Genomic DNA, 26,525 nt, shown 5'->3' with positions numbered 1-26,525 from the left:
AAAGAAATCGATTTGTTTTATGCCATCGTTGCCATCTAATTCGAGTCCTTTCATCTCAAGTGCGAGTTCAATGAATCAAAAATAGTTGCAAAAAAGTAATTAGTTTCTAATGGTATGTTTATTCATTGGGAATATGTGTCCAATTTTTGCGAAAGTCTGCTTTTAGTCGTTAACCTTATTTTGATTTAAAAAGAACCCAGAGAGAAAACATAATATGTATTGTTTATTTCACAATAATAAATTCGCCAAACAAAATCATCACTCTTTGCCAGTTCATTTGGTTCCAATTTACGGAGCACTGCTTATGTGAAATTATTTGAATGTGCATACACACTCAAGGTCGAATATAAAAAGGGTGTTGTCACCATAGGTTCTGACAATAGAAAATTTAGAAAATATTTTCACAAAATTCAAGAGGGGTCCCCCGGGGAGGTCTATGTGAGCTATGCGAACTATGTCAGAACTTATTGTTGACACCAATAATCATATCAAAAGTCACACATTTCATTACATTCACAAACATTGGATGCATTGGTTTTCAGTGATAAGCTTTACACAGCAACGAATTCCGTCAACGAAGCCTGAATCTCAGTGAAAATATTTCATTTTACAACAAAAATGATTGCATTCAATTATTTTCTACAAAACCACCTCCATTTTAAAAAAAATAGAAATATCAATTTTGCTCACATATATTCGATCACATCACTTGCAAGTGATAAAAAAATCAATTCTTTCATCATGCAACCAATATGATACTTGTGACATGTAAACTAAAGTAAGATTGAAAACCAGTTTTTAAAAAACAATTAACTTTCAACAATGGATCAGGCTTAAACCAATGATTTCGACCACATCATAAAGTGTCTGAAAATGCCGTTATTTCAAATGTCAAAATAAACAGTGTTAACATTCGTAATACATATCATGTTGATTGATGAGCTCATTTGATTGCCTTATCGCTTAAAAATTGAATGTATAAAAAGGTTTTCGTTAATTGTTTAAACTACCAATTGTAATTAATGTTAAACTTGAGACTGTCGTTGAGCTTTAAGTTTTTTTAAAATGTATTTTATGTTTTTTTTTTTTTTTCTTTCAACATATCTATAAAAAGAACGATTCTCGATACGATATAAAAAAATAAAACTGAGCACTTGTCCATAATATGTTTTGATATTGCTGTGGAAGAAATATCTCAAAAATTGAGCTTTTTGACAAACATATAGGGTAATTTGTCTAGCAGTGGCGCTCTGAAGTATTTCTCAATTTTTCTACTAAGGAAGTCAATGTAGATGTTGACAGTTTAGTATTAATGCCCAATCACATTCTATGTAATTTTTGGAGTAAACGCACACGTTCTTAGTATTCATTCAAATACCCTCTGGTAATATTTCTAAAAAAAAATATTTTTTAAAAATGCGAAAAGTGAGTGTTTGTAAGGGAAGTGTCCCTATTTCGGACACTGCTCCTAATTCGGACACCCATGACATTATTTAGGTGTCATCGTTATTTGAGCTCAAATTACTGTCATTCGATAGTTTTTTCGTCTAGAATATTTTTACATTAATACTGACGTATTAAAACGCATTTTTCTTCGCTCCACAAAAGAAAGTAATTTTCACACTTTCTCAAAGTTTTTTCCATTTTTTACCAACTGTCAAAAAATCAACATAAAAGTGATTCAATTCAAGCTATATATATTCATGATATTGGTCTTTCCTTTATCTTTCAATTTCTGGTTGCAAAAGGTGTATGGTCATTGACGTCGTTTCAACTATTTCTTCTTCAAAATGCCGGAGTGTACCTAATTCGGACACCTTTGGTGTTTCTAATTCGCACACCCCATATTTCTTATAGAGAAAACCAGTAGAAGTTTTTTTTTAATCCAACATCATATTTATTCGAAACTACCGATTACCGATTATTCGAACCAATTCTATAGCTCCATTTTTGGTGCGTTCACAGTTTTTTAAAAAATTGGATTTTTTTATTCATAAAAAATGTCTTCCTGAAGAACTTCTATTATAGAAAGTTGGACATAAAAGTTGGCTATCGAACGGTATATAAAATCTTCATCAAAGTTTATTTTTGAATATTTTATTTTGACACTTCCCTTATTTTGTTAGATTTTTGGGTGCTCTTTCAGGTGAACAAAGTAATTTTCGAAAATATTTAGTGTTGACAACTTTTTTGGTGATGTTAAAGTTATACACTGGGAAAAATCTATTACTTCATTTTGAGACGAGCGTCTATAATCTGCAGTTCAATTTACAAACAGGCGCCACTGCTAGACAAATTCCCCTATATATATAACATACTATATGTATAAGTAAATTGAATTTCCTCCTCATTTTCTTTCAAAATCCTTCAATTCCATCATTTTATATTTTTCAATTTGCGTAGATGGATTATTAGTTCAAAGTAAAAAAGAAAAAAATATGAATAAAAATCAATTTTAATGTTTTTACAATTTTTTCATGGTGCGTTTTGAAAAGCGCAAACAACTGCCACTAATTCATTTCAAATTAACATGCAAAGTGGACTTTGTGTGAAATTATGTAGTAAAATGTGTGAAAGCGAGAAAACAAACCTGACAGTGTGATAAGCATTTTTCCACATTTTTTTCTTAACTTTTGAAGTGGAAAACTCAACAATAAACTCTCAGCACTGTAAAATCGCCTTCTATTTACACAATTTGAAGTGGCTTGTGGTGCATGCACTTATATCTAATGCAGCTGTTCTCATTCCTTTAGTGGCAATGTCAAGTTGAGCAAACGTTCTTTTGACAGAGATAGTTTTTGACAGAATAATTATCGAACATTTTTATATGGAATAAGCTCAAAAACGATTGTCTCAGGTAATCTGTTGAATCAGACTTACAACCATTTTTTTTAAAATAAAAAATTCACTCGAAGCATTTTTTTTTTTCGTTTTCTATTCCCATGTGTTTATAAAGCTCTACTACTCTCATATCTTTTTATATATATATATGTTTTCCATATCGCATAAGTTATATCACTTTTTATTCTTAACTTGTCCGTTGTTTTTTAGTCTTGATTTGTTTTGTGCACGTTATTTAGTTTTCCGTTTATCAATATTTCAATAACTAAATTTTGTATCTGTGTGAATATTTAACATTTAAATTGCAAATAACCAAATTATTTAAGCTTTTATACCTCCTTCTATATTTCTGTTATCTCTATAGTTGAACTATTTCAGCTGAATCAATTATTAAATTGATTTTTTTTCCAACTTTTTATTTATTCTATAATAACATTCAACTTCTCCGTGTTGTTCCTTTGTGTGTGTTATTTTCTTAATCGATTCCAGACATATATTTAATTTTTATTCTTTGTCATTCGTGTTCATAAAAAAAAAACAAAGTTTAAAAAATGCATAGATCTAGAACCAAAATGGTATTCCGTGCTAGTAAACAATCAAATTACCAAACATACTCTTGAAAATCCAAATCCACAAAATTTTCTGACAAAAAAAAACATCCTTACAAATGAGATGGAAAGCTCTCTTTTGATTTACAGCTAGTGTGGTTGCAAACACTTTTGGGGTTGGTTTCTAATTATTATTATTTTTTTTTGCTAAACAGAACATCTTTACATGTTGTACGGTAAAATTGGATACAAACAAACAAAAAAATCTCGTCATTGACTCTCAAAATAAGTGAAAAAATTGTGCCAATATTTGAAATTCATATAAAATTAATTACTTTGATGGCCAAATGTTGATGAAATTTATGTGAGACTTGTGAAAAGAAAATAGCAATGACTATTAATAGCAGGAACGGGGCTGATAGTCCAAGCGAAGATCTGGGAAAATATGGGCAGTAAAAAAAACTTATTTTTCTACTTTGAGCAATTAATTGTATTAAATCTTATTATGGACTTAACAAGAAAGTGTCTTTGTATGTGAAATCCACAATAATGCATTCTCAATAAATGCTTTAACTGACAACGTTGGACAATTAATATTCCAGAAAAAAGAGAGGTTCTCACTTGAACGATTCTATGAAAGACACATTGTGTGATTATTCAAAGTGTGAGGTGTGCTATATCAAAAATTATTGATGCAAGTTGACAGCTTGTCTTCTTTGATAATGAAATTCAATGAAGTGAAAAAGAACACTTGGGGAATATAACTATTTGCATATATGCAACGCATTGGCACGTATTTGCAATCAGTTTTACAGTATCGTTTGCAACTATGTAATATTGATGAACATGATATCGAAGTGAGTGTATGCGTAGCTACCATTTTTTTTAAAATTCTCTATGACAAATACTCTTGCGAATACACTTTAACCCATGCGCGACTATGTGCAACGCATTAGCAAGTTAGTAAGAAGAAAAAACAAAACTGACTGAAAAATCAAGCACAATAAAAAATGATATTGGATTGGATTTTTCTCAACTTGTGTTGAAATTGTGATCATTTTTTATAGACGATAAATTCTATTCAAATTTTTAACGAACTTGTTGATTTAATGCACAAACATGGATGTTATTTCACGCGGCCGATAAAAATGTGTTTTAAGAATATGTCCGTCAAATCTTCATATTTTCTATCCTTACACTAGAATGCATCTAGAGGATGTTCAACCACAATACGATTGAATACGAACGAAAATTACCCAGCTATTAGTGATGGCATTCACTAAAAATGCGATATTTATATCGTTTTTAGTTTAAGTTTGAAGCATCACAATTTCAATGAAACATACCATTCACGGAAATATAGTTTTAAAAGATATCAACAGTGATCATCTTTCATAAATGTCATTATTGTCATTGAACCTATCGATTATTCATTTTAACATTAAAAACCAACTGCCGGATCCGATCCAAACCGAAGATGGTCGGAGAACGGTCGGTATCGGATTTAATAGTCTCGGCGTCGGTCAGCTTCGGAGTCGAAAAATCGCCGCCGTTGCGAACATTGTTCAAAAGTACCATTATTACTATGTACTACATATTCTATTGTAAATATTAACTATGAACAACAATCTTTTTCGCAACAAAAGATTAATTCAGCCATTTTTCATCCATAAGTGCTGAATAACATACTCTCCCATCTCTATATTCAATAAAAAAAAAGTTAACTTATGCCATTTCCATGATGGTGATCAATAAGATTTTTTTTATTTAAGGAGAATTGTGCTTACAACAAGCATAGCAAAGATAGCGATTCTATTTCTGCTACGAACAATAAATGAATTCAAACACATAAACTTATATACATCGAATAACGTGAAATAAAGTTAATTCTCTAATTGGATGAGCAATATGGTTTGAGGTGGAGAGAAAAACCGTAGAGATTTCTCATCGTGAAGGTCAGAGACCTATTGCAAAACTACCCACGGTGAAAGAGAAAGACAGCTGATGAGCAATAAGTTTCGTTCGAAGTGTTCGAGATGAATCGAATGCGAACATGGAAAGCATTAGGTAGTGGAGCGACCTCAATACAATTATGTTGCATTTTTTGTTTTGCAAGGCTAATAAAATTACCGTATCTGTGCTAGACTAAATGCAAATATTTCGTTAGATAGAGCGTAGAAACCAGTCTCATTCCATTTAAATTTGTAAAACTTATGCAAATAATTGACTTTATATAAACAAGTTAATATGATGATATTTTCAAGGGTCTAATCAAATTAGATCGATTTAAAGATTTAAAAGATTTTTAAGCACAAAAATACCATTCTCATGATATATTAACAAAAAAAAAAAACGTATGCATCGACGGTCAACAATTGCACTTTTAAAATTATAAGTACACTTATGCAAAAAGAATTTCGTACACATTCACTCAAACAATATGCCAGTCGTGACAATTGGAACTTGTTACTGTTACTCATTGTTGTTAATTGTATCAGGATATATGACCCTCAGTCCTTCAATTAATTTTACTTGCTTACTTACTCCCAAATTACATTGTGTTATGTTCAAACCTTCATTTGCTGCTCAATTGCCAAGTACGCATTGGAGGGTTGTTTATTTAAAATCAAGAGATAAAACCTTGGCAAAAGAAATGTTCAAATCAAAATGAGTTTCAAACAGAGTATTGCTCAGCGCTGCTGTCATTCAGAGCATATTAAAATATCTTGCTGAGAATGCGTCGTCCGTTGCATGCGAAGATACGCTGCAGTTTATATATCACAGCGAACAACAATACATGCATTATTCTCTCAATCGTTTGAATGTTTTGAGTCACATAATCGTGAAGAGAACAATGCATTCATTCTTGTTCTCTGTGATGTATAAACTGCTATGTACGTTCGCATGCGACGGACGACGCATTCTCAGCAAGATATTTTAATATGCTGTGAAAGGCAGCAGCAATGAGCAATACTCTGGTTTCAAAACCTTCTAACTGCATCAGCAGTAGTTTAATAAGATGATGGTGATGGTGAATACGCCAATGCTGAATATATTTACACTTACAAAAGCTTGTAATGTCATAAATTGTGTTTAATCTTTAGTCAAACTCGTGTGCAAAAAAGTGACCTGGCAGCCATTACGACTGTAAAATTAGTCAATTTTAGTTAACTTTGATTAATTAAAATAAGCTATGGTTAACTGTAAGAGCTAACTATAGTTTACAATAATCATAGTCGCCCGACAATCAAGACTGGCTGACTGAAGTCGATTGTTTTCCATAAAAAAATGACAAAAATAATGAATTTAGCCAACTATGTTTTCGGGCGTGTTATGTACGTAATATTTTACGCGTAATATATGTACATTGAAATTTTAAATATTGTTTTTTTTTTTTTTGTTGAATTAATAATTCGTCTTCGGCCTCAAGTCTTTCTTTATATTTCCGTATTGATTATCACTGCGACATGAAAGGAATTGAGTCATTCTTAATATTTAGATCATGGATGAAATGAACCAGTTTTGTTGAATTAAGAGGATGAGTTATTTGTTAGCTGCCAGTCAAAATACCATCAAAATCTTTCAAGAGGCATTCATTAAGCAATACAAGTGTAAATGTTACTAATCAAATTTTGAAATAGTCTTTGTCTTAGCTATTTCAGCAATCAATTAAATCACGTCAATCAAGCGAATGGAATGCATCGTATTGGAAATAAATATTTCGAAAATGGTATAAAGTGCACTATTATTTATTGAGTTCTGTCATCTATTGAAAGCATTCGTCAATGTGATGAGATTTAGATGATGCAGTGAATGATGATAGAGTACAATCACTATATGATTTTCGATTTTCGGTTTAAATGTTCGAGTGACAATCTTTTGGCTTTAGTTTTATAGGCGTGTCATATGCATCAAAATTAGGATTATGCAGTCAGTGTGGATTCCAATATACAGACACTTAACACTAATGCAAATTCATGTTGGTTCAAATTTTTGGTCCTTGATTCAAGTGGTCTTACAACCCATCTTCATTTTGACTTTGTCTCTGTTGATTATTTTCAACGCAATTTATACATACATACATATCTAGTTGATATCATGAACTCACATGCTTCGGTTACATTCATTAGAAGTCCACTCACTCCCTTTTCCAAAATTATGTGCTCTGAAAATGTCCGACGAAAAAAAGAAAACGAAAAACTAATTCTATTTAGTTATTGTGCATATTACTGAGCTTTTGATTGGTTTATGCTATTTTTATTCATCATCAATCAACCTGGATACAAAACTTTTCACACCAAATTCTATTTATGTGCATTCATTCTAGAGGAATAACAATTCATAAATTATGGCATAATAATCGAAACGTTAACATGCAAACAATAAACCAAGTACACCAACAGCGCTGTTTACAGAGCTTGTGCTCTTCTGATTTTATTCATATCATTTATAATATAAGCAGCAGGGACTTTTTCTCAGAGCAATATATGTGAAAAGGAGCGCTTAAGGGAAGAGCTGTAGGAGCACTGAGAGGCAAAATCTTAAAAATTAAAAAAATTACAATGATTTTCGGTATTTTTTAACTTTTAATATTTTGCTCAACATTGAGGAAGAACACTGCTTCTTCGGTCTCTCTGAGCACTCCTCCTCACATATATTGCCTTGAGAAACAATCTCTGCTGCTTATATTATTATCTCTGCTGCTTATGAATAAAATTGAGAAGAGCACGCGCTCTGTAAAGAGCACCGTTGATATACTCGGGAATTGAAAAAAATATATTAATTAATCAATCGATGGAGAACAACATGGTGTATTACTATAATAAATAAGTGATATGTTTAAAAATTTGAATTCATTAATTCGGTTTCATGAACGCAATATTATCCGCATATCACATTCATTCATAAACTTTAATTAACAAGTAATGACGTTCATTGCCAACGTAACACATCCGTTTTATAGGGGGAGACAAATACACACACACCAACACACATACACACACACACACACACACACACAAACGCATACGCATAATTGCAATTATTATTTTGGATTGTGCAAAAATCCAAGTTGCTCCAGCATTGGTCTTGAACTGAGGTGTATTTGAGTTTTATAAATCGGCAAACGAAAAATCTTCTATTTTTATTTAGAAATCATAAACAATTTCAACCTATTCCATATAAATTATTATTTACATCGTTGTTGATTATCCATTATGAGTTTATCCGAAACATAGTATATGTGTATTGTTTTTGCTTCCTGTCAATGACAATTCAATTGTTCAGTTCTTCACTTCCTCATTTTAACGATTCCATTGTATTTTTTGCCACTTTTGACATCCACCGTATATTTATATGTTCACTGATTTTAGTTGATGCTAAATATATATATTCTTTTTTTTTTGGTTTTGTTTTATTTGTTTGATTTGAGTTTCAAGTTGCAGTAAATGATACGTTTGAAAAATTATTTTGCAATTATGTATAAAACAAAATGTATGAATTATATAATATTGATTTTATTTTGAACAGTACTAGTGCATCTGCCTGATAAAGTACAGTAAAGCAAATATCGCTCTGAGAAACCCAAATCGATCCCACATTAAATTTCAATCATTTTTTGCATAATGATCTATGTAGACTGACACGTCATTTACGCATACCACGATAAGAAAACGGTCAATGAAAGACAGACAACTCAGATCTTTATGCGAATGGTTGTTCATATTGATGAATATAGCTACAGTTTCTCATGAAATAAAATGTCACAAAACGAAAATTTATTGTTTAACATGAACTAAATTTTCATAATTGGTTAGTTTTTATCGCCAACATTTTTATTTAAATTTTAAAAAAATATTTTCCGAATTTAAATACAATAATATCATCACATGCAGAATCACGAAATAATATGTAATTGGCAAATTATATGTTTTATGCAGAAAAATTATCATTAAAAATCATTCAAATGTGATAAATTTTTCATTTATCTGACGAAAATTGACATTGCATATTTGTCACGTTAAAATGTCACATGACGATAAAAACCATGCTTTCCGATAGACATATCGCTTGGAAATTAAATTTTTAATGATAATATTATCGAAAAACATCGTAGTTATCACTTTCATATTATTTTGTAATACTACGATTTTTGTGTGTGATGGGCCAAAATTTTTACGCAAAAGCAAAATGTTATCAACTTGAAACAAAGACAAAATGTTGATTAAATTTAAACCATTTAAAATGAAAAATTCATTTATTTATTTTTAAAAAAAACGTAAGACTGAAGAAAGGTTTCTGACGAATACGGATTCCCTAATCATACGATGTTATAAGTTAAACTAAATTCACCATCTATTCTTCATGCATCATATTGCATTATAGCTTTTACAACATCGAATATATTTTGGCACATGCAATTTGATTTTTTTTTTTGAATAAAATTGATTTCATGATTACTTAAGCACATGAACAGACAAGCATAAGATAGAAAATCAAATTTTCATAACGTTGAATAAATTTCAAGTAATAATTTATATATCTTTTTAGTTAAAGTTCAAAGATACAAGCAACAAAAACAACAACAACATAGAAATAAAAGCCGAAAACAAAGAGTGACATTGATTTAATGAATATTGACAGGGCTGTTAAAAAGTGGAAGAACAATCGACATTGACAATTTTTCGTCATCATTTTCAATGCATTAAAATTTAACAACGTAATATTAACCTCAAAATCGTCTTTCAGGCACTCAGCGCCCCTAGTTTAGTTTGTATAAAAAAAGTATTTTTACCTAACTGTGCGTGAAAAGTGGTAATACAAAATACACTGAGTGCCCCTAAAGACGAAATTAAGGTGAAACGACCAAAGGCGGTCCTAAGGTCTAATGTAAAAATGACAAATAACATGCAACATAAGCTTATTAGAAAGTACAAAAATTGACAAATTGATTAATCTTAGAATAAACAGGAAAACAGTATACGAAAATAGTTGATAAAATTAGACCATATCGATAACATCAGATAAAATATTGGCATTCAGACACTAAACATTAACTAGAGAATACTTAATAGCATTAATGCCATATGCACGTTGTATACGTAGAACTGTCACAGTGTTACCCATAGTTTATTAGAAAGATGTCAGCTTTTTCTATATAAAAATGAATTAGAATACTTAACTTCGTAGAAAATGTTAGAAGAAAATGACAGTGTCTACTTCCTAGATTGGCCCTATGCTCCGACGGACATTCAAAATATGCTACAAAATTCAAAGGAGATTGTATTCTTATGCTTGTCTTGTGACAAAAAGAAAAATTGTTAGGAAAAATTTGATATCGTCACAAGGTCTTTGGTAATTAAAAAAGTAAATGAAATTATTTCATAAATACGGTATAGTTCGAGTTGAGCAGACTTCTTGCTTTTGTGTAAAATAAAAGAAAACCATAGATGAGTTATATTCAAATCAATTTTGTTCACGTTGTTTGTGTGCATTGCTTTTTGTTTGATTTTGTAAATGCGTATTTAAACCCAAGACTATTTTAGAGTATGTTTTAGATTATATATCCATTAAATTATCAGAAGTACAAAATTTTTCATAAAGCATATTAGACAAATACTACAAAATGTTTTGAGAACCGTAATAGTCAATTCAGTCCTATTGAATGAGAAAAACAAAATTTATCTACATACATCATAATCATAATAATAATTCAAATTAAAAATTACCACTTAAATTACAATTTAAAATCGAAAACCAAAAAAAAAAAAAAAAAACACTGGATTCGCAGATCCAATTATAATTTAAATACATAAAGAAATTATTGGTGCTTAGTGAGTTTATCTATCTCATTTATTGTGTACGTGACGCCATTTTTCGTGTTGTTGCCTGTTGTTAATTACAGGTGAACGGATTGTTCTGCAGCCATTGATGGCGTCACGAATTCACCAAACACTTCTCAATGTTGGTCACGCAATGGTTGAAAATGGACAAAATGGTTCATCAGTTGTAACGCGACGCGATCACAACATTGACTACTCGACGCTATTTGTTCAGCTGTCTGGAACCTTCCCCACCTTGTATCGATGCGTTAGTTGTCATAAAACGGTATCAAATCGATGGCATCATGCAAATATTCATCGTCCTCAGAGCCACGAATGTCCTGTATGTGGCCAAAAGTTTACACGCCGAGACAACATGAAGGCACACTGTAAGATAAAACATGCGGACATCAAAGATCGATATTTTAATCATTATGTTCATATGTGACCGATGAATGTATTGCTCAAGTATCGTCGAAAAAAGAATAATATGCCTTATAAAAAGGGAATTAATTAACTGGATTTAAATCCCATACGCTCTATATCTATTATATCTATTTCACACACACACACACACATACACACACCAACCACACTCAACTCAGACTCATACGTCGAGAATACTAAAAAAATACAAAACCGCCATAAAAATATATATAAAATAACTTAAATACACAAAAATAGCAATGCAAAATTCACTCAATGGATACAGCATAAATTTACAGCAAAAAATGCGTCACGTCATTTACTTACTTCACTTGTAAGTCGTTGATTATACAAAACGATCAAAGAATCCAATGATCTTAATAAATTTGGAGACGCATTTGTTCATGGGGCTATCCACCAAACTAGAAAACTAGAAAAACAGTAGTAAAAACTAGCATAACGAAGCCAACTTCACACTAATGTGGGTACAAATTGTACGTAAAACTACCAAGAGAACCAACATAGAGTGCGAACAGTACATAAGAGACAATATAAATGAAATTGGAACTGAAGAAGTGCTGTCATCTAACATTAACAAGTTCAGCTCCATAAGAACATGTACAAATAAAAATGGTTTAGAAATAAGATAACAGCGTGTTTATATGGAAAAACGGATAGCATAGAGCATATAGATAGCACATCTGCAGTTCGCAAGGTGTTACTACTCTTTGAGAACCAACTTCACGCATTAGAAAAACTAGTTTTGTGGTTGTCCCCATGCATTTGTTTTACTAATCCAAGTCCAATAAAAGTGTCGAAAATCATCAATTCCTCAATTAATTTCGGAAAACAGATAGATTTTTTTTCATTGTCGACATATTTTAGTGATTCTCAAGTTCCAGCCACCTATAATTCTATATATAAATTTCACAGCATATTCATATTGACTTTTACAAAACAAAAAATTCGTTTTATTTTGACGTTTTAGAGTTATTGAATGACAAATTCGGCCAACGATTAAGTTTATAAATGAAAATGTGGATTGATCTCGTTTTTGGCACTTTTATTTGTTCGGATTGCCCAAATATTCAACTTTCATCCATGCTTCTTAACTTCAATTATTTCTAGCCAATGCACAACTTAGTGAATGCATTAAATTGAATATAAAGTAAACAAAAAACACAACATACAATGAAAATAATTTCACTTAATCTACAGAAGTTTAACCAAGTTTTTGAAACACGAATTTAAAATGAAAGATAAAATAAATAATTTTACATACCAACAGAATTACATACGCACTCAAAAAAATAAAAAATAAATGTTGTATTTCATAAAAGCAAATAACTAAAAGTGTTAGATTATATGGCTAAGACAAATGTGTATTAAAACGGTAAGAAAACTATGGAAGAAACAATTTTATAAATTTAAATACTCAAATAAAGATGGAATGTGTTGTATTGAAATCCAATAAGCTAGTTGTGAATGAATTTAAAAAAAAAGTATTACCCGAGCTAAAAGAATAATAACATATAATATATGCACTTAAAATACCAAATCCTGTATTATTATCATCATTACAATGGATTTTAAGTTTTTTTTTTCTATTTATTTTATAGAAATAAATAGCTAGTCTTTTAAAATGACGTATTATCTGGGTTGATGGCTTTATCAATTTCTCGATTATTTCAAATGTTTCATCGATTAGAAACGCATAGCACATCTCACATATTTATTGCAAAGAGAAAACAAAATAAAAAAAGAAACCATTTAGATTTCGGAAAATATTTTTTTAGTAATTTCAGTTTAAATTTTGAAGACTTTTAGCGAAATATTTGACCGAACGGGAATTGAAATGGATATGTTCGGATTGTTTTATAGTTAAAATACAATACACTTACTTTCACAAAAGTTAACCAACATATTTTCGAGAAATTGTGCAACATTTCTGGAAAAAGCATATTTTCATGCATGCCAACTTTTACGAGAGTCTACTGTTATTATAATGCGATAAGCTTTTACCCTCAGAGCATACGATTAATAAAAAGAATAAGAGAAAATTGTAAAAATAAAATTCAAGATATTTTATGTACAATTGTACACACCAGTTAAGTGAGTGTATTAAATCCTTATGTAGCTATGTTTGCCAATGAATATATTCACTGTGCGACACCCGAATTTTGACCAAAGAAATTTGATATCGTTTAAATGAATTAGGCCCGTAGCTCAAAACAGTATTCGGTTTTACCGCTTTGATGCATACATGTTCACTTGGAGGTTTAAGAAAAAATTGATTTGAAAATCTACCATCTGCTCTGGGCCAGAGAAGTGGTAAGAATGTAGAAAAAAAAAAGTAACCAAAAAAATTGCCTCCACATCGAGGCTCCAAACCAACCTCCCAGAACTTTCCCATTGGATAATAATAAAAACTAAAGCCTGTTCAAGATTTTTTTGAGGTCTAATTCAATCAAATCACATCAAATCTCTGCGATCAATACAAAAAAAATGTTCCATTTAGTCGCACTGTGATATTATTAATAATGTTATAATCAACAATGTATTGAATCGATTATATTGCCCACATCTTTGGAACACAATGTGCATTCAACACGCAGCAATCCGTATTTATTGAATATTTAACGATTGTATGCATTTCCTAATTGAGCCATTAAAGAAAAGAAAGAAAAAAAAAACTGAAAAATTACACATTATTTACCTGTAAAAGTACCTTACACCTTAATGAATAACGATTTGAATTTGTAAAATGTTAGAATGAGGAAAACAACAGAACTGTCATCTTAAAATATACATCGAAACTAATTGCGTTAAAACTTATTTTCTTTTCAATCTACTTCGAAACGATTAATCACATTTCATGTTTTATTTGCTTGTAATTGAATTTCACAACATGCATCACACCCAATTGTTCTTTTAAATTTACATTAAAATGTGACAATGGATTTGCGCTTTTAGACTATACGGTCCCAAGAATTAAATTCAAACGATGTATCAAAGCGGACCATTCAGAGTGTTTATCATAAACTTACACATGCACACGTTGACAAAGAGAATATGCTAGAAAATGTGGTTGTGGTAAATTGAAGCATAAAGTCGATTAAATGCTCGGAAATGATCGATTTTGAAAGAAGAAAAAATTCGAAAAACATCAAATTCCAGAGGCAACGAATTAAATTCTCTCTCTCTCTCGTTTTGATATTAAACTAAATGAAAGTGACAGCAATGAAAATATAGAAAAGTGAGCTTGTGGGTCCTACCAAATGCACTCTATCAAGTTTGGGACCGAAGCTCAAGTTAAAATTGTTTACTCTGGTTATTCTGGTTGGTTTGTAACATACGACAGTATTGATTTCATCAGAAATGAGTTCAATCCAGTGGAGAATTATGGTTGTATTGTGTTCCAGTGTTTTTGATTGTTGTCTTTATTTTTATTCTTTTCATAAAATTAAAAATATCAAATATATTATTCGACGAATGAATGAAACACTTATATAGAGCCATGAATATTTCATTGGAACCCTTTTCAATTTTTATCATGTTTGTTTCTGAATATTTTTTTTTTAGATTTTCTCGAATTCGTTTCAATTTCCTGATTGTAACAAAGTGAACACATCTTCAGTTCTAATTTTAAGCCGCTTTATTTTAAATAAAAATCATTTCGATTTGCAATAGTTTGCTGAAAATATTATTAAATCGATTCAATTTTATTTTGATGAAATCATATTATGCAAAGTTTGAATTGTTCCATTGAGAGAAACCATGCATTTCTATCCAAATGACTTTAAAAAAAACTTATACACATACACACACACACACACATACACACACAAATAAGTTCACACGATTGTCCAATGTCCCAGAAATGGTTCTATTCTTTACTTTCACAAATTTACGGAATTAAAATCAATTCTAACTTTGACTTAAATACTTAAAATCACACTGTATTAGTTGCAGCTGTCTAACAAGTGTACAATAATTTAATTCATTTGGTGGGGTTTTGGATTAGATGTTTGTGCTTAATTTTTCGCAGCTTTATTCACTATTTTCTTAAATATTGTTTAAATTTTAGCTTTTACATACACCTTTGATTATCTCAATTTTCCATTCATACATTATTATTATTATTTTTATTGCTAACGAACAATATGTTGAATTTGGTTTTATTGAATATATTTCATTGTGATGGACACGCATTTTCTAATAAATGAAAAAGACCATCATTTATGATGGTGGAAACATCTTCATCTTTTTCACATTATTGTAATTGAACTCAAACTGTTATTGTCGTCAGACTATCTATTTTCGATCTAACATTTCGTCGTAACATTTTTTACAATATTATTTGCAATTGTTCGAGCATATTCAGAAACGAAATGTTTCGATTCAAATATACTGCTTGAATTTTTCTTTAGAACAAAAATAATGCGAATGAAATATTTATATACTAGCGTCTGGTACGGACAATGACACAATGTTCAGATAGTGTACAATGCAAATAATATTCATGGAATACGGTTGCGAATGAAAGCTGAATGAAAATGGATTATCCAAATTAATTAAAATGTGACTAACTTACTCACAAACACAAACTATATTAAACTAATAGATTCAATGACTTCAGCATTGATTAAAATGACTACCGGCTACAGTGAATCCTTTTTATATTTGAAGTACTCTTCGTTGATGATTGGCCACTTTTTGAAATTGTTCATAATGAATATAGAAAATATTCTGAAAAAAAAAATCACTTAAATTTCAAGTCTTGTTGTTGAAAGAAAAAATGTTTAAAACGAACGAAAATATTTGATTGAGCGACTTTGCTTTCCTTTATGCCTTCATTTAGAGTGAAACACTTTTTGAAATGTTTGGGGTTCTTTGTATTAGATACCTTCCCCATTATTGCTTGCTTACTAATATTAATTGATTAGGTAGTCTAAACCAAATTTTGAGCTCGTCTTTAGCATTTCTAAAATATTTTTGCTTTCGCCAAATATCTCTCAAATATCTTACATTTTTCACCTACTAGAAAATATATGTTTAGATCACATAATTTCAAATCGATTTAAAGAAAAAATTATTACCTTTCACACGATAAGATCTATAACTCGCACTAAGGTGTCAGACGAAAAAAATATGTGTTTTCAAATTCATTCTCAATTTATAAATACTTTCAGCCACTAACAATGGTATAGAAAACTATTCATGTTTCAATCGTTTGCGGTTGAGGATATTAAATTCATTTGATACATACATTAACTACTATTGGTTAAAAGTTATTATTATAAGGTGAAAAACGTGAGAAAATCCAAAATGTGCACTGAAAGAAAACCTACTAGAACATCTGCAAATTCACCAATTAATTTTGAACTTATCTCGTCCACACAAAATCAAAAATATTGACGATTACTGATGGGGACACAGCCCATTAGAATAAACTCATAAGTCCGGTATGCTTTCTGTCAGTGCATCTGTGATAATATTTTAAATTGATCGATCGATATGACCATATTGGCTCACAAACATTGGTTTCATGCACTATTTAATTGATATTCATGACAAAGATCAATTCAACACTTTAGTTAGTTATTATCTCATCTCTCACTTTAAATTTTCTCTATCTGTATGTAGTTCACCACTACTGCAATCAATTTATTTAAATCCTTTTCGTTACCACGTTCTACAACAAAAAAAAATCCCGTTGTTTTGCGAAAGAAAATGAAGGCAAACAATAAAAGAAATCCAGAAAAAATTATACTTATATTATTACTATATTTGGGTCTTTCTATTATTAAATGCACTACATTACAAAAGCATATATAATGTAACTAAATTCAATCAATTTATTTTCGTGAATTAATTTCCTTATACATTCGAACGTTTCAAATTTAACTAAACAACAACCAAAATGTGGCTAGTAATGGGAAAGCAAAAGCGTCAAAACACTTTTTTGGATAGTAGAAAAGCAACTTGCGATTAATTAAACAAAATTCAAATAACACACTATATAATGTATTATACACAGATATAAATAAACCCTTAACTAAAAAAATATATCAATGATTAGATTACTAAGTGACATTTAATTTGAATTTAAATAAAAAAAAAAAAATTTAAAAAAAACATACAAACAAAAAACCATTCATTCGAAATGTAAAATGAAAAATATAAGCAATATCGGATATTGTTGTTGTGTTCGCAGGCTCAAAGGCCTGGCACATGCGCCTCACCTTCGAACGATTATCCGGCGGTTGCAATTTACATCGCTGCAAGTTGTGCGGGAAAGTAGTCACTCACATACGTAATCATTATCATGTACATTTTCCGGGCCGTTTTGAATGTCCACTGTGTCGTGCCACCTATACAAGAAGCGATAACTTGCGCACACATTGTAAATTCAAGCATCCAATGTACAATCCAGACACGCGTAAATTTGAAAATTTAATGGGAACAACGTCTGAGACATCACTTACGACAGCCGATACACGAAAATTTGAAAGTTTAATGGGTTCATCGATAGCATCGCATGTTGCTGCTGCAGCCGCGGCCGCTGCTGCTGCAGCTGGTACATTTAGTGTGGCGCAACCACAAAGTGGACCTTCCGAATGATATAATCACCTTTACGTGGACTACGGTATCACTGAAACGCTTTCTGTAATCGGAAAATCCCACAAGTGCTTTGGATACACTTTGATTCAGATGCCAACAATGGAATTTTATATGAATTAAAACTAATGAAGGGAGAGAGAGCGAAAGAGAGAGAGAAATAAAAAGAGAGAAATGAATAAAAAAAACAAACAAACAAAAGATAAATAAAAATGTGGTCAGCCTTTTAGATTTTTTATTAATTCATTATTGTCGCGAACTATCTATATTCCGAGCTATCTATTTAAGTTCTGCAAACCGTTAATTCAATTACCTATACATTTAAAAACTGACAATTTTAAAAATTGATACTAATCTGTTGATATTATGCAAAAGCTAATATTTTTTTTGCATTTAAATTATATAATTTGCAACGATTTTCAGGATTTAGAAAATAGATCGAATTATTGACAGTTCGCTATATAAGTATATATACACGATTTATTAAGATTCATTTCAATGAAATCATTAAAAACTGAACAATAAAAATTTAAATTTATCATACTGAGAGTGACGATTTATGCATTTGGTTGGAATTGAAGGGGGGAAAGATCCGAAATAAAAATCTGGAAATATTACATCATAGAACGATTTAAGATGAAAAAAGCTCTTCTATTTTGTTGGAAAGAAGTATTATTTCTCTTGTGATAAACATCATTTTGCCGTTTTGCCATTTTGTATTATTCAAAATGAAAAAAAAATGGACCATTTTTTGGATTTTCTAGTGAAATATCAGTTTAGAATGGAGTTTTTGTCGTTAGTTATGTGCGATTTATTGCAATACGGCAAATCAAGAAATGTTCTTGTGTAAACAATGTCTTTGATCTTTTCCCCCAGAATTGGAATGTGTATACTTTAATTAAAATCACAAACAAAAATGTGCAATTATTTATGAAAAAAAAAAAAATTAATCAATTAATCAAAGCCAATTAAATATATCCAAATACTCACCCAATTCAACGATATATATATTTTTAAATATTTTATGTTTTATGTACGCGAATTTAAATTATCACCGAGACTTTTGTTCACAAAATAACCACTATATTTCTTTAAATTGTACCTATTTTATTTACCTGCCTTGATTTTATATTGTTTTCGAATGAAGATATGCGTATTAGTTACGTTTTTGTTTTATCCAACTCTTTTTTTTATTACGCACACACACACATACACATACACACACACACCGACATAGATTCTCGAAGAATGGAAGGAATAAGGCCTACTTTAACTTGTAAAATCTTTATTAAATATTCCACATAGTATGTGCTACGAAACACATTAAAGTTAATTAATTTTATTATTTATATCAATAGCTTAAAAAAATGACAATCGCATGGATTTTCGAAAATCTTGTTCACGTTTTTTTAACAAACTGAATTCACTCTGTACACACATTTTTAATATAAATCACCTTAAGCGTGACTATGTCCCGTTATCTGGCTTGAACAAGAGACAATTCGATAGTCTATTTTAATTGGCAAGAGACCTAACGGAATCTCGATCATTTCATGTAGCACATTTTTGCCGGATTGCTTTCTCCCGAAAAAGATGCCTTCAAAAGAAAAATTAAACGGGACGCTTGAGATATATTTTATTTTCGCTAAATTTATTTTACTGTTTTTTTAGTATTCATTTTAAATGTAATATTTAGACAGATGCCAGTAACAGTCTCATACGCATTGCATTAAAATCCTGTTTTTTTTAATGAGTTCAGTAGTTCTGAAGTAGCTACATTAAAAATTGTAAAATTTTCAGAGTGATATAGTTGATATAAATGTGTTGGTAAAATAGCAAAGCTTTCAGAATTACCTTTTCAAATGTTGGAACATGTCGCATTCATTTATCAATTTCTATCAAAACTCACGCAGTTTTTTAGTTTTATGGTCACATTTTAAATAATATTAATCGTTTATTTGTAACGAATGAAGAATCGACATGAGATTGGTCGTTGGCCTACTTAGCGTAATCCAAATATTCGGTGTTCTTATTGAAAAAGAATGTAAACAGTGTTTTATTGTGTGCAATATCAGAATATTATCAATTAATGTATTTTTTTTTATTTATTCTTGTTGATTTTAATATAGTTAATTTTATATACTTTAACGAACCAACTCAAGCGTACTTAACTCTTATAATATATCTAGATGATTACTTATTTGAATGATATTTTCACGCTAATTACTGCCAAAATCCTCAATTCGGTGTCATGATGCCTGAGAGAGCCTCACTACAACTTTATTCAGCCTTTCATTTCCGCCTAGTCTACACAGGTCTGTTTTCCAAAATGAAACAGTTTTACCGTCGGTCTTCAAAAACTATGCTAGACAAAATGAGCAATCACTAACTCTAGCCATTAGACATTTTCAAAATCCTCATTTAAACCGATCAATTCAAATAGATTTAATATATCCCCATAGAAATTAGTTTACCAGTTATTTTCTTTTTATAATTTATATTTTCCATCCACTTCAATATTGTTAATGTGACATAATTAGGAATGAGAACCAGCTCGACGTTATCTTGCTCACAATAAGAAAATACTTGGTCACGAAAGGAACGAAAATCATTTGCACCGATTTATATTTATCACGGGCTTTAAGATCTCATTTCGAAATATATATACTTTTTTTTAACTAGATCAGCGCAAAAATAGTCTACCTTTACACATAATTCAGCAACCTCTTCAACGCAGAACATTTTCAATTTTGTCATCGAAATATTTCTTCTCTTCGAACATTTTGTTTGGATAACAAAAAAGAGAGAATACGCCAATAATTTCTTTATAAAAAACGTATCTGTTCGTTTTTTGGTTGCTTGGATACACTTATCCTATTAATGCTGCGTGCACGCACCCGCAACATGCAAGCACATTCATTATATGGAAGACGTGCGTATGCAGATATCGTGGCAGCTTTCAATAATAATGTAAGCATATCGGAGCAAGTTTTAAAAGCAAAAATGTAATTCAAATATTAAAAATATAAGAAAAACCATGGAAATTGCTGAATTCACCAGCGAACTTCGATATTGTCAGTCGACATTTCTATGGATCATTTGCGCTCCGTATTAATATGCATAGATATGACATAAATATTTGCACAACTCTACATTTGAGAAATCGAAGTATTTAAATTTAAAAAGAAACGTACCACCACTGCCACAGTGGATTGCCACACATTCTGTTTCTTAGTATCAAATCGCAATATTCGAATTATATATACTTTGGCTAAGAAATGTTCTTTATTCTATCTCGTTTTTTTGTGTGTAAAAATCAACATCTTTCCATAAATGGAACGCATGCACACGCTGGTGCAAACCGAATATATAAAAAAACTTCAAAGTTCAATAATTTTTTTTTTTTCGTAAATCTATTGGGGATAAAACTTTTTTTTTCTCTTTAACTGATTAGACTATTTTACAAACTTTTTGACGTTATTGTACCGTACAAATAGTTATGTGCATGTCATACACATTTTCTGCTTCTTTTATGTTAAACGTTTATCCGAATTTGCATTTATCTATTTAATTTTTGTGCATTTATAAAACAAAAATGTCTAACTAAACGATTATTATTTATACGGAAAGAATCGATATAACTTCTTGATTACGATATGGCATTTTTTTTATTAAAATCATATTTACAATTGCTATTAGTTTACGAAAGTTTTTAGTTTTTTTTTTATTAAGTCTAATCAGTTTTATAAATGTGAATTACAACCATTATAACTTGAGGTGTATACATTGAGGTGGCTTTACGTGGAAATGAAAAAAAAACAAACATTTGGAGTGATGCAATTGCAATTATTATTTACCATGATCTGTCTATGAACCATATCGTGGACTAAATGGACTCAAATTTAAGCAATTCAGAGAGGTTTCGTTGATATTTTTTTTTCATAATTCCACTGATTGTTAATATCAAAATGAGAAATCAGTGATCATCAGTTTACAGAAAGAAAATCACGTCGTTCTATTCAAAACACTGACAATTACATCGGGAATGGTACGCTTCGTACTAATTTGTGTATAAGCTTATTAAACTCCATGTTGTTTACGCATAAAATTGCGCACAACCTTTGTCCATTATACATTATTATGTATGTGATGCATGTTTCGAAAACTCTTTAAGATGGGCTCTTTCTTGAAATGACTGGTAAATTTCCATTTTTTTCTTTCAACTCATTTTACTGTATTGAATTGTTGGGTTGGCTTTTTGATAAATACGATATGAAAATAACCTCATATTTAAAAGCGATAATATTCAAGGCACAAAATGCAGGTTAATGAACACAAATAAATTGTTAAGTGAACATGTCTCAATCCGAACTTAATGAAAAAAAAAAACAATGCGAATAAAGAGTATGAAAAAGAAACAAAAAAAGTAATTAAACGACAAAAAAAAAAAGAAAAAAATTATTAGCAACACGATTGTGATAGTGAATTAATACATTGGTGCTATTCCAAATGATAATTAAAGCAAAAATGGACATAGTAAATTAACATAGGAATAAATAAAACACGATTAATCATGAAACGGAAATGAATGCCGAATTATCTAAGAAGAAGGACAAAAAAAAACAACAACAATAAAAATCTACATCAAGAAAACAAATCTATAAATGGGTAATAGAACTTAATGTGCAATATTACTTGTTTTGCAATATTTCATCGTATGAATCTAGCTAGTATCACAACTACGTTTATGGTTTGAGCTTTTATTCTCGTATTTTTTGACAAATATGAAAATAAATTTACAATTGTTGAAAACATCAACGATTTTAGATACATAATTCATAAATTTAAGCATAATTAACAACTTACTAATGAAGAATGTTTGCAAAATAAATAAATAAAATAAAATAATGAATAAAAATAAACACACATAAATCAATACACACACACACACACACATGCAATACAAACAAATTACACACGAGTTACAATTTTAAACGAATAAAACAATATCGTACAACTATAAAATGGATTAATGGAAAGGTATGTCTAGCATTATGTTTTGATGTTTTGACAAACTAGAATTATAATATTCATCATAATACAATTAATGGTCCAGTAACAACATGAAAAATGTGAAAAAAATAAGTATAGATATTATATATATATGATAAGTATAAGAGATTAAAAAAAATATATACATAAAAGATAACAAAGAGACGAAGACTAATGACTCTTCAATTTATTACATTAAGTTTCCCATTTTCATGGTGAGTTTTCTTTTTTCATCGTAGAAACAACATTGGCTCCGACCAATCAACAATGTTTAACAATAGATACTTTTATACGAGAATGGTAGACAGCGTTTAATCGCTGTACTTGACATATATTTGCGGTTCAAGAACAAGCTACCACACATCAAATTCTAATTGAGAGGATCCAATTTTGATCAACCACCACTATTTCCTGGGAGTGAAAAGGTACAAAATTTATTTTGTTACTTTCGCTGAAACAAATTATTTCAAATTGAATTCATCTTTTTTTTTTGTGACGATCCGGTTATCGAAAAGCGAATTGTTTTTCGGAACATTTCGATGAACATATTGATCTGTAAATTGATTTGAACTAAGAAAGAGCTTAAAAATTCTAGCGCAAAAAATTGCCGCCGTCTTGAATTTGATCATAAACCAAATATGAGTAACACTATTTTTAATTACGGCCTATGGTACTCTATTTATTGATGTGTACTTTCTTGAAATGTTGACAGTTTTTCAATAGTCATCTGTTATATGTTTATTCCAATAAAGTATGATTGCATTGTATTGAATTGCCCTGATTTTCATCATTTTTGCCCGGGTTTTCATCATTGTTACATGACTTCAAATCTTAATATGCAGTTTATAAAGTGCGTTCCATAAAATCCATTTTAGAAAACTGCATTCGTTTCAAAATAACATTTTTTATTCAGCGAGAATAACAAAATAGATTTAATGACAAAATGACCAGAGAAGAAAATCATAAGGAACAATCTGAATGCATACAAGTTATTATAATATAAATTACAATTCGTTTGCAGTCTGTACTTTGAATCCTTGAAACTATGAATTTCACTTCATTTTTATTTTACACTCGGTTCAAGCAAGGCGTATCGCTGTCATTTCAAGTGTTAATTGTTCAATAAATTTATTATTTTTCATTGACAATTACTCTTGTCCATTCATTATTTGATAGCTGTAATAGATTCCCGAGCCATACACTTTATCACTTGTGCAAAAAAATAAAAATAAAATAAAATGAATCATTTTCTAAATTAAGTACTAGAGAGAGAAATTGAATAACGCCTTTTTCGGAAAAGAAAAGAAAAAAAAAATATCGTGTGAGTGTTTGCGTGTGCGTGCGTGTTCTTAATTTTTGTTTTCATAATCAGGGATTCTCTGGAGCTATCAGAATAGTTGTTATTTTATTAAAATGGTTAAACCATTCATAAACACAACTATTTAAATAGATCTATGAAATTCTTGTTCATAAAAAGTCCGTTTCATATACATAGAGTCTTTGTCCAAAAAAAATATATGTGTTTTATGAAAATGTGGTACAATATAGAACATTGTGAATACAACGATGTTCACGCTTTAATTGCAATAAATATTAATCTATTATGAAAACGATTAAATAAAAACAAATAAACTCAACACTTACCTACCATGGTCACAATTCATTCAATATATGAAATTGTGCAGGTCAAATTCATTTTGATAAACATACGTATTCAATCACAACGATCATATTTTCTTTTTGTGTGAACACAGTGATCATTTTTTGTTTCTTTTCAATTTGTCAGAAAATCTCAAATCATCCAATTGGATTGATACATGGGTAGCTCTAAAAATGTTCGAAAAAATTTAATGGACGTGTCTTGAACTGCTCTTTTAATCTCGAATATTGTATAAATGGGTGTCATAACCGTATGAGCCAAGTGAATTTTGGCTAAAATGCCACGATAATACCACAAATTACATCAATTGACTAGCAATCAGACATTTCACTGACTCAACCATATAAAGTGAATAAAATTAGCGTTACAAAATGCCAGTAATTGAGAATAAAATTGTAAACGATAAAATACAACATATTTATTATTTTAATTGTAATAGGTTGATTCGGTGCGGCAATTTGATTATATACTTATACTTCAATTCATCGAAATTTTGAACGATCGAAAAATTCCAGCACACATTTGTTATGTTCACAATCAGCAGCAAGATTATATCGGTTATTATTTTTATGAGTAATACGATTATGCAAAAAATTAACAAAATTCATTAAACAATGGAACAAAAAAAAAACTTTTCTCCTGTTGATTAAAAACTATGTGCCACGATCAAGCAATTTTTTCATGCAAACAAAAGGAATTCATCTGAATTAGTAAGATTTGGAAGAATTTCCAATCCACCTCTGACGAATCGAAAAATCTGGGTATTATTTGATAATAATTTGTTCGGTTGCGAACAAAATGGTGCAATCTATCTATATATGCACACATACATTATTCGAAAACAAATTCAACTGGGATTATTGTGCAAATAGATGCGTATACTATTTTGTTCGAAGTCGAATCATCTGTATGACTTGAATATATGCCACAGATTTTAAGATTTCTTTTTTATCAAGTGCTACATGATAATCTGCATTGTTTTTTTGTAGTTAACATAAATTAATTCTAACAAATTCCTACAAAAACAAGTGAATAATTAAGTTTCTAGATTGTGCAGCTGGTGTATTCTTTTTTGTAACCGTATATGCAAACAAAAATATAGTTAAACATTCTTTAACGGTAGACATAACGAATTTATTTTTGAGAGTAATATTTCTTAAATGTGAAAGAAGAAAAAAAAACTATATGAATTAAGTCATGAATTGTATTGATGAAAAATCGAAAATGAACAACAACAACAACAAAACACACACAATGGCAATAGTGTATTGTAGTTTACACTGGTGTTTTTATAAAAGGAACCAATATACGAAAATGTAACGCTTTAGATAATAAATGGTGTGTGCAATATTACTATAGGTAGTAAGAGCTCTTGAAAGAAGTTAGTTCGTTTTACCGAATAAAAGAAAGCATTAAAACTTAGTAACATGTTGTCACTTTAACAAGCGTAATTTATAATAAATATTATATACAGCAAACTGAAGTTGTTCGAATTTTTATCATTTTGTAAACTATTTCTTGTCATTTCTTGGAACCTTTTTATTAAGCACATTTGAT

At 30.0% G+C, this 26,525-nt stretch overlaps 1 protein-coding gene across 9 annotated transcripts in view; it reads left to right on the top strand.

The window, feature by feature from the left end:
- Nucleotides 1-26,525, top strand: part of LOC116336797 (sex determination protein fruitless) — a 60,023-nt gene that overhangs the window by 23,551 nt on the left and 9,947 nt on the right. For 5 of the 9 annotated variants that reach the window (XM_031760931.1, XM_031760930.1, XM_031760936.1 and 2 more), the window contains one exon: nucleotides 17,853-26,451. The exons of 1 other annotated variant lie outside the window; for it this stretch is intronic. In XM_031760931.1, the coding sequence (XP_031616791.1) occupies nucleotides 17,853-18,259 (407 nt within the window). In that variant the 3' untranslated portion in view covers nucleotides 18,260-26,451. Of the gene's footprint in view, nucleotides 1-11,292; nucleotides 12,955-17,852; nucleotides 26,452-26,525 lie in introns of those variants that run through there. 3 more of the 9 variants (XR_004200740.1, XM_031760938.1, XM_031760932.1) reach the window with 3 other exon arrangements.

Source organism: Contarinia nasturtii, unplaced genomic scaffold, assembly GCF_009176525.2.
Source record: "Contarinia nasturtii isolate CC-2019 unplaced genomic scaffold, AAFC_CNas_1.1 Cnas_scaffold_187, whole genome shotgun sequence".
In the NCBI taxonomy this organism is placed as follows: domain Eukaryota; kingdom Metazoa; phylum Arthropoda; class Insecta; order Diptera; family Cecidomyiidae; genus Contarinia; species Contarinia nasturtii.
The sequence above is the reverse complement of the archived record's forward strand: the minus strand, read 5'-3'. Positions and strand labels throughout refer to the sequence as shown.